Source organism: Cryptomeria japonica, chromosome 11 (assembly GCF_030272615.1).
Source record: "Cryptomeria japonica chromosome 11, Sugi_1.0, whole genome shotgun sequence".
NCBI lineage: Eukaryota > Viridiplantae > Streptophyta > Pinopsida > Cupressales > Cupressaceae > Cryptomeria > Cryptomeria japonica.
This window is the reverse complement of record NC_081415.1, coordinates 198,229,103-198,242,889: the sequence shown is the minus strand read 5'-3', so window position 1 is coordinate 198,242,889 and position 13,787 is coordinate 198,229,103. Positions and strand designations below refer to the sequence as shown.

The 13,787-nt window shown below is 35.8% G+C and overlaps 1 protein-coding gene across 1 annotated transcript in view; it reads right to left on the bottom strand.

Moving 5' to 3' along the window:
- Nucleotides 1–297: 297 nt before the first annotated feature.
- LOC131041111 (probable aldo-keto reductase 1) overlaps nucleotides 298–13,787 on the bottom strand; it is a 58,232-nt gene continuing 44,742 nt past the window's right edge. The window contains exons 5-7 of the mRNA XM_057974090.2: nucleotides 6,836–6,932; nucleotides 807–960; nucleotides 298–720 (exon numbers count right to left, since the gene is read on the bottom strand). Coding sequence (XP_057830073.2) covers nucleotides 545–720; nucleotides 807–960; nucleotides 6,836–6,932 — 427 coding nt within the window. The 3' untranslated portion in view covers nucleotides 298–544. The remainder of the gene's footprint in view (nucleotides 721–806; nucleotides 961–6,835; nucleotides 6,933–13,787) is intronic.

Genomic DNA, 13,787 nt, shown 5'->3' with positions numbered 1-13,787 from the left:
CCTTGGCAAAAGCCCAACTCTTTTCAAATCTTGTCTTTCTCAATCTCAACTTAGCTCTCTGTTTCACTGGTTATGTATTCAAGTTCCGGTGATGTATCCATGGGAATTAATATAATTTCATTCTATTCAACGTAAGTTACAGATATTCAGTGCAACATTGTTACATTAGTAATTTTTAGGCTTAAGTTATTCATTATCAGATCCTTTTGAAATGTTCATCAGGTACTGATTCCACTCGCTGGTGGATTTTGGTGAAGAGTAATATGCAATCAATTCAAACGTTTTGAAACTCCGTAGTACTTCAAATAGTGCATAAGTTCTTATTTCACCATCGACTTCTATCTATCGTCTTCAAAGTCAGAAAGATAACTAGTAGAACTGTAAATAATAAAGATACACTTTGACAAATATTTGAAACCAACATGTTTGAGTCGGATGATCAACGACAGTTGATGCCTCGAATATGTCAAGATCTATATGTCCGTCATGCAATAAATGTATTATAACAAATGTACTTGTAATGGGCAATAAACTTGATGCATGCTCATGCACATGGAGGTGTAAAGGCAACTTTCCATGAGTGTTTATCCTCCTCGCTACATTTTAAACCTGCAATTTCATTTTCTGGGACTGCATTTGAAATTTCATCTTGATCACTCTTTGAAAACTTTATGCTCAATGATGCAATATTATCATCCAAATTCTTCGTTTTAGTCGTTCCTGTACAAATAAAATGATTGTGAGTTTAGTGGTACCCCAATTATAATGAGCTATTTCTGATGGTCTGTATCAATGACTTCATTTACCTGGAATGGGTACAATATCATCTCCTTGATGGAAAACCCATGCCAAAGCTAGCTGAGCTGTTGTGCAATTATGCTTCTTCGCAATATTTGAGACACGTTCAAATAAAATTTCATTCTTCTTCAGATTTTCTGGCTGGAACCTCGAGCGATTACTCTATAATCATAAAGAACATCTAATTAGTGAAACTAATAGTTTTAACGTCAATGCAACAAGAAACACTTCTTAAAGAGCAAAGTAACTCTGCTAGGAAAATATATTTTCCTTCATGAAACTGTAGTCTACTATTATTTCTCCAAAAAACTACAAAGAAACGTGAAGACTTTGCTCTACCGGAAGAGCAGCAAAGAAAAAAATACAGTTCCAATAAAAGCTCTAGAATCTTGAACGATATGGATCTGTAAAGTTGGTATGCAGAATTTGGTTATGCTATAATGGTTTGCAAACATTAGGTTTAAAAACTCCGTTTTTACCATTGAACATTTGTTACTGATGTGAGAATGACAAACTTGTTTTAACTATTTATGTTTGTATGAACATGAATTTTTATCTACGAGTTTGACTCTCTCGTTAAGCACAAGTTTTAGATGCATGTTTAGCAATGCAAGAAGCATCATTTATGGCAGTTTCCATACAAGAAAAATGAGATTATTTATGCACTTGGGGCCATGTCACCTGTATTTTTAGACTCGTCTTTTATAGGCAATATTCGGAAATGGCTCTCCAGCCATCAGGATGTACCATGACATCCATGGCTAGATGCTACATAATCAAAGTTTTGGCTTCTCATCAATGAGGATTGTTTATAGCTTGTTCACAATATACAATCGCTTCAAATGAATAACAGCAGTCCTCATCAACGAGAAGTAAAAACTTTAGTTATGTAGCATCCAACCATTGGTGCCATGGTGCATCCTAATGGCTGGATAGCCATTTCCACGATATTCTAGAGATGTGAGGACAAGTCAAAAACATCTCTCCGACATTCTTGATTTACAAAAATTGTAGGTAACACTCTCTGAGATGTCTTTTTTGTTCAGGAAATGGTTGTCCTAGCCATCGTGGGGATGGCTAGCAGTCCTTGTTGTCTCTAGAACAGCTACGGCATCCCCTGTTCCCTATGGTCCAATAAGAAAAGAATACTTTCTATATTAAAAAATACAAAGTCCAAGGGGTTGACCTTAATTGGTTAAAACATTGAGTTTTCATTGTGGAGATCTAAGTTCAATTCTCTGTAGCGACATCTAAAGTGAAATTCTAAGTTGTCTCTTGGTCTTCCATAGTTGGCTTCTATCGTGGAGGTGGTTTCTAAATAAAAGTGAATTTCTAAGTAGTGACTTTTGGTCTTCTATAGGTGATTTCTATTGTGTCCACTCGTAAGGATCTTGTATTGGTCTCATGTTGATGCTCAAATGATCAAGATATATATAATCGATATGCAATTGAAAATGAAGAGACTTGTCATTGATTTTGCTTTAACCTTGCAATCTAAGTATGAAACACTAATGTCACCTCACCAATAGCCTTTGATATAGACAACACTTACTTATAGCACTCTAAATTTTGTCCAGACTCAACAAAACTTTGCTATCAAAATGTCCAATACCTAGTAGTTGGCAATTACAAGCCACGCCAACACTTACTATGTCAGTATTTTTTTAAACTAATGATTGTCAATTAGCTTGCCAATTTTTTATTCAAGTAAATCTTGCTTTTAACAAGAACACTAGTTGCTTCAGCGAAAGACAGCTAATAACAATGTAAATGTAACTGATATTTCAAAAGACCATTGATTATTAAATCATTAGATTTGCGTCCTATAATTAGGAAATTTCAATACTATTAAACTACAATCCATACGCTTGACGCCTATGCATTGCTTATGATAGTGTGTAAGTCCTTTTAAGTGCCCTTTCTATAAACTTGTTCAAGCCCAGTATGGTGAACAAAACATTTTCCATTACCAAAACCAATTTGAATTAAATTTTCCCCACGTCTAGCTGAAGTGAAATAAGATGATTGCAAAGGCAAAAGGTATCCAATCAAGGTGTCATTAATTGTGATAATATTTCAATTACAAGAGCAATACAAAACCTTGAGATATTTATGTAAAGTTACTGCGTGAACATGAACAAATCAACATTTGAGTATTCCATGTGGGTGTATATAAATAAAGTTGAATGAGAAGGAACAAACATTTTACTGTTCCAAGTGATAAGCACATTCAATTTAATATATAAAGATGCCAATTATCTATGTATATAAAAAAAAATTGAATAAGAAAGAGCCAACATTTTGACTGTTCCAAGTAGTAAGGACATTCAATTTACTATAAAGAGATGCTAATTTTTAATGTGGGTTAATATATATGTCCATTGATAATGAAAATGATAAAATTTTATTGATTTGCTAATTTTCTCACATAAACTAAAGAATAGCATTTTTGCAACTAAATACTTTGGAAGCTTCACTTAGCATACCAATGACATAATATATGCATTCATAGGGTACTAATAAACACCTTTAATTTTATTTCTACCCCTCAAATTTATGGTTTAGATAATTGCCTCTGTCTATATTAGTATAATTAAAATAACTCCCTATTTTCATTAGATATCCATATATTCCTTTTTTGATACATTTTCATATCCTTTACAATTTGTACCCTATCGCTAAGGGGCACTACCCACATCTACGTCTGACTCCAAACCAATTTTGATTGTCATTTCTTACATTAAAGCCTAAACACAGAAAACCTAGATGAGTTATAACAAATATATCACCTGATGGAAATCTTTGATTTAAAAGCACTTATATATCACAACCCCCAAACCCTTGTCATACCAACTCTAGCAATGAACCACCCTAATAATATATATCTCAATTATAGTATATGTATTAACTTAAATTCATAATGGGCCTAGATTTTAGAGACACTTGTTATTAGCTGCCTATGATAAAATTTATTTGTCTAAAAAAAACATAATTGGCTCTATTGGCTCGTGCCCCCGTTTTAGGTGGCAAAAAATACTTTGTGAAGGCCCTCGCTGGGCTGGCAGCTCGAGGGCTTCATGCCCTTTCTGGGCTGTCATGCTTGCAGGTCTGGACCTCCATCAAAAAAATAATGCGAAGTAAAATATTACACCAACAATCATCTCATTTTTTCATCAACCTTGTAACTCTATGGATCATATCCCACCAATATGATGGGGTTGGTATGTCTATATAAATGAATTTAAATGCATCCAAATCAGGATCATTTCAATTTTCCTTCTGAAAATTAAGCAAGGGAAGGAATAATTTACCCATGTGTTGAGGTTCATGTATCTTGCATGACCACTGTATTTGACTTCCAATGAAGCGTGCAATTCCCTTTTTCTCAATAGTTTTCCTGAATCAAGTTCATTATGCAATGATCAATCTCCTCCTACAATTAATGAATGTACTTTTGGATTCTTTTGCCCTCTAACGTAGATCATTCTATAACGAATGGTTGAAGAGGCTAAGCTGGATCCGGTCTATATGCTTTCAAGGTCTACTGTTTGCACTTTAGGCTCTTTATTTTTACAGAAACCGCTTTTTGAGGTGCATGGGGAGTCAATCTTAACCATATTTATCTCTAATTGGCTCTTTAATTCCCTTTTATAACATAAAAGTTATCCATTCACAGAAATTAAATTCAACAAATTGATCAAATAGTCATTTAGGTTGGGAACAATATACTACAATGGTGGATGGTTGAGCATATCATTTTATGTAAAACTCAACCATTTGAGCTGGAGAATAGAAAAGAACACATATAATTTAAGGACCTTAGATGGATTGATGGGCCTGGGAATTATCACATGATTGCTTAACGTGTTGAAATCCAAAAAGGTATAAATTTGAACTATATAAGGTATATGATAAAACAAATCCCTTATGAGATTGTCTAGTGAGGTTTCATATACCAGATTGCTGTCTAGCTTGGAAGTGACCTAAAATCCTCCATTTATTTATATCATTATTAAGTTGACTACTTATGAAAAAATTTAATTGAGAAAGGAAGTAAACAGAGAAAGCACCTAAGCATTTCTGGTTTTCTTCCCACAATTATTTCAGAAGAATATGATGCTTCAATCTTCTCCATAGAAAAACGCAGTCCTCTTAAATTTGATGGGGTGATTCCACTTTGTCTTTAATGCTCCATAGTTGTCAAACATGATCTGGGATCTCATATGGGTACACATTTGTTGGCATGGCTTTAAGTTGTAAATTCAATGTGTTTTATCCAAGAATCTCAATTGTGGAAAACTAAGGCCACAAAGCACATAATTATTTAGGAATTATGAGACAAATTTAATTTTCAAAGGTTTTTCTTTTTGTGCAATTTCAAACATTTTAATGATAGTTGGAGGATCCTTAAAGGTCAAATATTGACCCCTAATTTACATTTTGATTCTTCAATTCAATATTTTCACACCTATCAGACTATGGATCAAGATCCATAACCTTCAACTCCTTTTTTGTATTTGGAACGAACTGCACTGAAGACAATACAAGACACACTTGAAAGATGTGCATTAACTATTCATAGACATCAACATTCTTCCTAATAAAGCTATCCAAAAATTGAGAGGGAAATGATGAACGTAGCAACTACATTATGAGAATTTCGTGTTTTGATGCCCCATCTACAATGAGCATGTGAAGATGATAGCAGCTTGCACTAAAAAAAAGGCTTTTAGAGTTCCCACTCATTCCCCTTAAACTTAAGGAAAAAAGTATCCCCATTGCGTAAATGTTCTCGAGATGAAATATTTCATTAGGTTGTAAATGACAAACAAAAGAAGTTAAACCCTTGGCTTCATCACACATTCCAATAGAGGTGGGGAGATCAAATCTGCCCAAGAAACCAAATTGTCATACAACTATAAACCAATCCATTGCTTCCTAAGGATATAGGACCATCTATCTCTGCAATTGCTGTCGTTGGATGTGATGATTTCTTACCAACTTCTTCAAAAGGTGGGGATATTCAACTCACTTGAAATTTCAGAAAGTGTCTCCATATCTGATGCCTTGGTTGTGCTTGATTAGGCTTTGCTTTGCAACCCTCTGCAAGGAAACAAATTCTCAAAGTGGATATAGCAAGAAGCATGGTTAATAACTTAATCATAGTTTTTGGTAAGTTATCTTGCTTTTTCTATCTACAACTCTGTTTTCTCAAAAGTTTCATAGGGACACATCCATGTGTGTCTGGGTGATGTCTTACGAACTTGGAGGGGGCTTTCTCTCCCTACCATTTTTTAAACTTTGAGGTCATGCCATTTTTAGTCTATTTGGAAAAAAAAAATTAAAACAAGGAAAACCATAAAAGAGATTCCCAACAAGATTTCCCAACCCAAATAAAATTTTTAAAATCATGCCCTTTGTTGTGCTGCATTCACCAAAAGAGGAGGATAAGGAGCAGCTTCCAAGATATCATTTGGATGATGACTTGGATTTCTTAGCCTATTGCTCAATGAACCTAGTATTATTAATGATAAAATATTTCCTTATAAGGGATCTATCCATACATCTCATGCTTCATGTTATGTCTATTACGATCAGCGTATCAGATGGATTATTTTAAAATTTGAGCTTCTTTTGATTTGCTTATATTATTTTTAGACTTTTTTTATTTATCGGTATTTAAAAAATTTAATTATTATTTTACAAGCCCTTCCCACATTGTCCCTGAAATTCAGGAAAGAAAATTGTATCCCTAAAACTTGGAGAAATGCTGGTTTTCTAATTATTAAAGGGCAGATATTGTCCTTTTAGAATATGTGGGATGAATATCTCTTCCTTGATAAATCTCCCCTTCATTCCTTCGTAAAAGGTGGGTTTTTTTGATGAATTATTTTTGCACATTTAGATCTAAAATACTACAGTACCTGATTTAAAGAAAATATTTCTCCATCAGAAAACTGAATCAAAAATAAATAATCCATCAGAAATGCAGTAAGAAAGGAAAAACCATAGTAAATAAAGGAATAGCTGAACGTACCCACCGCGTGTTCTCGTAAGTCGTTGCTTTGAAAACCTTTCCAGAGAAAAAACCACGACCCAAAGGACTATAGGGCACTATTCCAATGCCTAGTTCCCTAGCGAAAAAAAGGAACAATTGATGTTGCTTCAGATTCCAATAATGTGATCTAAAATGCAACACAGTCAAAAGAAACCAAAAAACTCCAAAGCTCTTCTATGCCTCCATAACACAAGGTCAGAGAATTTATCTTTATTTGTTATAAGCTAAATAACTTGATTACATGGAACCAACCCTTTTCCAACACATCTCAACATTTTGAATAACTAAAGAATATCAGCCAACCATAGTTATCATTACATTTTTTATAATTTATATGAATGACTGAAAGTGATAAATCTGGAAATAAATCCTATAAGCAAATGCGTTTAGTTTACAATCCAAGCAATAAATATAGGTATCCATCTGAATGAAGTTATTGCAACTTCTGAGGCTTATACGCTACAATTATTGCTATAAGCCTGTATATGTCTCTTCTCCTATTTAAAAGCACTTAAGATAGGCGTTTCAATAATGACATTTATAATGCAGAACTTTTAGTGACAGGGGATCTTAAAGGATAGATAAATTCCTCTTTTGATATGGGAGAAGGTATTGTTGTGACCATTTCACACATCGCCCCATCAAAATGGGGACCCCCTCTCTTTTTTTGGTCTTGCTTTCTCTTAGCTTAGTTTTCTCTGCTTGCTAGGTGTTTTGAGTGATTTAGTGGTCGCCTAGGCTGGGTAAGTTAGAGTTTCCTTCACAGAGCCTGCCTAGGGTTCCTTTCAAAGCCAAATTTGACCTGGGCTTGGGAAAGTCATTTGTTTTGTGCCTAGAGCCCTGATGTAATTTTAGAGGGATCTTGCCTTTGAAGGATGAAAAATGTATATTTTGCAAAGAAGTTGAAAAGTTTGAGTCAGGATGGGTCAAGGTTGTAAGTTTTAGGGCCAGAGTCTTGTCTTCTGTCGAGTCAGAGTCGATTGAATGAAGCTAGTGATCAAAGTATAGGCTCGAAAGGCGAGTGCTAGCATGAACAAGCTTGGAGAGATGTAATTATAAGGAGTTGACTTGAAAATTTGAAGAAAAGGTTAAGGATGTGAGCTAAAACTTGAATTTCACTCTTGACCCTTCCAAAGGGTCCAGAGCAAAATTTCCCAAAGACCTAAGATTTCACCTAAGTCATTGAATGGTTGGATTGATTTGCAAGACTCTGGAAGGAAATGCATCAAGGGTTGAGTCTAGGGCGAAGTCAAGTCAAATTCAAGGTGAATTGAGCCTAGAGGAGAAATTTCGCTCCTGACCCTTCCAAAGGGTCCAGAGCAAATTTCTCAATAGGGCATTCTACCTTGCCCAAAACTAAGAACTAACTCATTCCCAGGCATTATTAAAGGCAAATAACTTGTTTGGATAAAGAAATATTGGAGATGAAGTCAAGATTTGAGCTCAAAGGGTCCAGAGTGAAATTCTTGAAGGACCTTATTTCCTCACAAAACCTTGAGGTAAAACACCACTTTGAGAGCAAGATGACTTAATGATGATAGGAGAAGGTTTGAGAAGTTATATCCAAGGCAAGGAAAGGGTAAAGGAGGTGTGAAATGAGCTCAAGGATGAATTTCACTCCTGACCCTTCCAAAGGGTCCAGAGCGAAATTTTCCATAAACCCTATTTGCTCCTTGTTATGATCAAGTTTTTGACTTCTAAGGCATGATGGGGAAGGATTTGATGCGTACTTTCCTATTGAAAAGTAGTTTGAAGCAATGAAGTGGTGAAAATGGACCTAAAATGCAAAAATTGCTCCTAACCCTTCCAAAGGGTCTAGAGCGAAATCCTTAGCTAGACCCTCTATTTTGCTTAAAACGCTAGAAGGACCTTGTTTTGGGCTAATTTGGTGGTGGACTGCCTTGATTATGGAAATAGGACTTGGATAAATCAAGTTTGAAGTGAATTGAGGAGAGGAGTGTGAAGTGAGCCTAAAGTGTGAATTTCGCTCTTGACCCTTCCAAAGGGTCCAGAGCGAAATTTCCCATAAGCACCCTTTTCTTCCTTGTTCAAACCAAAACCTTTGTTCCTTGGGCATAGTTGGAAGTGGAGTGATGTGTTCTTGCCTTTTGAAGTGATTGAAAGTGAAGGAGATGAAGGATTTTGGCCCAAAGGATGAATTTCGCTCCTGATCCTTCCAAAGGGTCCAGAGCGAAATTCCTCAAAACACCTATTTTCTCCTTGTATGAGGTCAAAACCTTAGTTCTTATGGCGTGGTTGAGGGTAGAATGATGTATTCTTGCCTTTTGAGGTGGATTGAAGTTAAGGAAGTGATGGGATCAAGCCTAAAACTTGAATTTCGCTCCTGACCTTCCAAAGGGACCAGAGCGAAATTCTCAAAACCTCCTTTTTCTTCCGATTTGGTGTTGAGCCAAACATTGATGGGGGTGAATTGAACTTGAAGATACCCCTAGGCATGCATTTGAATGGGTTGTGATCACAAAAAGTGAAGATTTTAAGCCTAAAACTTGAATTTTGCTCCTGACCCTTCGAAAGGGTCCAGAGCGAAATTCTTTATGGGTCCTGTCCTTGGCCATGGTCTAGAGCGAGATTCTTGAAAAAATCTAATTTGCTCATGATGGAGGTCAAGATATGGATTCCTTGGCATTGGTGGAGAGAAGACTAGTATATACTTTCCTTGAGAAGCAATTTGGAGTAAGGAAATGATGGAATTTAGACCTAATCATGAAAATCGCTCTTGACCCTTCCAAAGGGTTCAAAGCGAAATCCTTTAAACTCCCTATTTTAACCTTTTTTGAGCTAGGAAAAAGGCTAGTTGTAAGATCATGATGGCAAGAGGATTGAAAGATATAATCAAGATTGTGAAATGATGAAAATGTGGAGTAAATGGAGCAAAATGGCAAATTTCGCTCCCGACCCTTCCAAAGGGTCCAGAGCGAAATTTCTTGAAGAGAGGTGTTTTGCTAGTTGCGATGTCCAATCAAGCTTCCTTGAAGGTGGTTTAAACCTTTCCAGCATCATAAACCTTAAAAGACTAAGTGTGCCTTCATCAAATATTGATGAAACTTCAACATCTCCTAGGTTCGCCTATGTCTCTTCAAAGGGTTCACAAGCGAATTTCTTCAAGACACATTACTCCTCTTAAATCGCTCATCAAACATCATTTTGAATAACTAAGCAAATTCGCCTTGATTAAACACTTATCAAATATAAAAAATCAAACAATTCACCCTTTGGCGCCCAAGTATTTTTTTTTAAAACTTTAATGATAAGTCAGCCAGCTTGGAGTAGGAATTTTAATTTTTTTATTTATTTTAGCAAGGTCGGCCTTTTGGGAGAAAGGTGAAAGCGCCCTATAAAGGAAGGTGGATTTTGGAACCATTAATCATTCATTCATTCATTCTTCCTAAAGCGAATTCAAGGAGCAGACTTGGAGAAGCGAATTCCAGCAGGTATAGGCGAATTTCTGGACTTAGGAAGGCAGGTCAAGGCAGATTTAACCTTTCAAAACTCAGACCTGATCCTCTCAAGGGCAATTCAGAAAATCAGCAAGGGTGAGCCTGAGGTGCAGACCTGAAGCTTTTAGCAGAATAAATTCATTTGAACATGACTTGGAAAGAAGGCAAATCCAGCAGCAATCTCCCCTTTTACCCATCTTTTCAGGTTGATAGCTAGAAATCAAGATTAAGGTATGTACAATCTGATTTTTGAAGGTGTATTGAAGATCTGATTCAATTTTCTATCAATCTTTTTGGGGTTAAGTCTTCAATAATATGGTTTGATTCATAACTGATATCAATTTGAAAATTCATAATTTTAAAGGTTTATTATTTTATTTTCAAATTAAAGTTCAATTATTTCTTTAAAAATCTCAAATCACCTATCTAGGTTGCTATACCTAAACCTAACTATTGGTTGAAAATTTTGTACAATTGGGAAAATATACAAAATTGTGATTTCAACCACAGTGTGTGAGTAAAACTCTCCTAATTAAGGGAAGGCTCCCCCTATCTAACTACAACTTTGAAAATAAAACAGGATGGGATAACAATCTTTCTTCTTTGTTCAAGAAAGGCAATATCCTTTTCTCTTCACAGAAAAGGATAGCAATTGAATATAAACAACAGTAACCACTTTCAAATGAAATGAAAGAAAGGAAATGAAGTTTCCTGAAAGCGCAAAGACTTCCGTCACTTCCTTTGGGACGAGACGACAATATCAAGCTCAAAGACTTGATTATGTGAAGTCCTATCTACCCTTTTCTACACTAATGCTATAAAGAACAAGTTATAACAGCTCAAAGACTGAAAGGCACTATTCTTTTCTTCTTTAAAACAATGAGTAGTGTAAGCTCAAAGACTCACATCTATTTCCCACAAAATCTATTGCTAAATTCTCTTAAGAACAAGTGAAAGCACAAAGACTTGCAACTTCTCTCAACAAAATATTTAATTTAATCTATATTAAACTCAACTACTTGCAGCACAAAGACTGCAAATCAGAAGTGATTAAGCTCTTTAGGAACACTTGCAAGAAAGATAATATAAAACACTAACTCAAGAATGTAGCACAAAGACTCAAAGCTTGAGCAATTTCTTTCTATTCCTTTCAATTCTTGAATTTACACATGAAAGCTCAAAGACTTCTTTGCTGTAAATTTGGCAGAGTTTTTGCTTGCTTTCCCAAAAGATAAAGATTACAATAGACCCCTCAAGTATTTATAGAAGAAGAGCCTTGAGAAAAAGGTGGGAGGATCCTAACTAACCTGAGAGATTCTCTCAACCACCAAGATTTATTCAATAACTAACTAAGACTTATTCCAACTATAGTCCTAATTGGACACAACTTGTAGTTGCCTTACATGTAATTACAAAAGTGCAAGTAATGTGTAACTTGCATTTACAATGTTATTTTTTACATGTAACTTGTCAAAACGAAATTACAAATGCATAACTAAAACTATTCCATGTGTCTAAAGACACCACTCTAACTGCATAATCCTTTGTCTGTGATGATCTTCATGTCGCTTCAGGATGCTAGAAGTTGAAGTATTCTGGATTGGTAAAGACATCTTGAACCGGAATGGGAACTTGCATCCTTATCTTCTTGCTTGGGGTAGTACTGGCTTTTCAAGAGGGAAAGGGCGGTCTTCCTCTTTTTATGTCATGACCATCTTTGTCTTGAAAGCATTCTATGTTCTCAACCATGAATTCTTATTGTATCTCTTCTTTGTATCATCCTTCATTCTTGAAATCTTCTTGCCAAATAAGGCCTATGCCTTAATCCACTGATTTGGTAGATCGTGTGTGCAAACCGAACTGCCAAGGGAAGGGATAAATTGATGCAAAAATGGGCTCACAAGTGAATTTCGGGTTTTGGAAGTTGCATTACATGTGTGGGAAAAATAAGAGCATTAACTTGCAATTGTGGAGAACAAATGTTGGTTTTTTGTGTAACTAGGATAGGAAAATAAATAGGATTCGGATTGCCTTAAGGCATCATCCGAATCCTTATAGGGCAGGGCCCTATCTATTGTATTTATATGTAATGTGTAAAACCATTAAGGGCTGGACCTAACATGTAAAGGGGCGCATCTCTAGGTCCAACGTGTGGACGGCTCTCCAGCACACACATTTTGTGGCGTATAGTCTTATGTATTGATCATTTATGATGGGCTGGGCCCAAATGATTGTATTATTAAAAGGATGCATCCCTTCTCCAAACGTATGGTCCTATATCTTATTTTAGCACATCTCTATGTAGCGTGGGCTCTTGTAACATGGAAACTATATTGTTTAGGTCCCATGCTTATGGTGGCGTGTGGAACTAATTTTATAGTGTTGGCCCCAAGGATGGATTGGGCCGACCCAAGATAGGGCTCACCTCTTGTATATATGCACAAGCATATCACTAGTCGAAAATGCAATCAAGCAATCTGAATATTAGACAATCAATGTGAAGACCCTGTGCTCTGCAATAAAAGGTCAATGCGAATTCTGATCAAGGAATCAGCGAATTACTTCTGCCATCAGCATTTGCCATACATGCGATCTTGGACAGTGAATACATTGAAGAGGATAGCGAGTTCCTCTTGAAGGTCTACAAACACCATTAGGTCTGCAATCTTCAGTGAAGAACTACGAAGAGCTGGAAGTTGTATGCTGATGATATTCTTATATAAGAAAGAGATAAGTCTGCTATCTTCTGCTGTTACATTGTGCCCTAGTTGGGTTACGACTGTAACTCTAATTCTACCCTAGGTTGACAGTTATATCAGATAAGTAATCTGATCTTTATTGCCATTGTATTCTACAATTAATAAAAGGATCTAGATCTGATTTGTTGCTGGGTTTTTCCTCCAAGAGGGAGGTTTTCCCAGGGTATGTGTTGTGTCTTGTCTCTTTTGTATTCTTGCATTCACATTGTTCTCTGCAATCTGATCACTAAAGTTAACAACAAACATGCAACTTCATATGTGTAATGGGTAAACACAAGTTTGCACTTGTAATTGGACCTTTAGAACTCATTTTCAAGTGTTTTTTGAGTACATTTTGGACCAATTTCGGGTTGTGGATGGCTGACCGCAAGTAGACTTTAAATGGGGAAAATGAATGAAGGTGTGAAATGAGTGGATGAAATGGTATGAATGGTATGTACGGATGATGGAAATGAATATGAAAAGATTTTGGGAAGATCATCTTCAAGAAAATGGGAAGAACTTTCAACAAAAGATGGTTAAATCTTTTATCCGTAATGGAAGAACAATTATTTTCATCCAACTTGTAATAGGGATTTAAAGTCCCGAATACAAGTAAAGAGGGAAAATGGGGAGGAACAATACAATTCTAAAATTTCTTTACAAAGGGGAAAATCTTTCTCACAAAACCGATTTTTTGGGGGAAGAACCAACATATTTACAAATTTACAACTA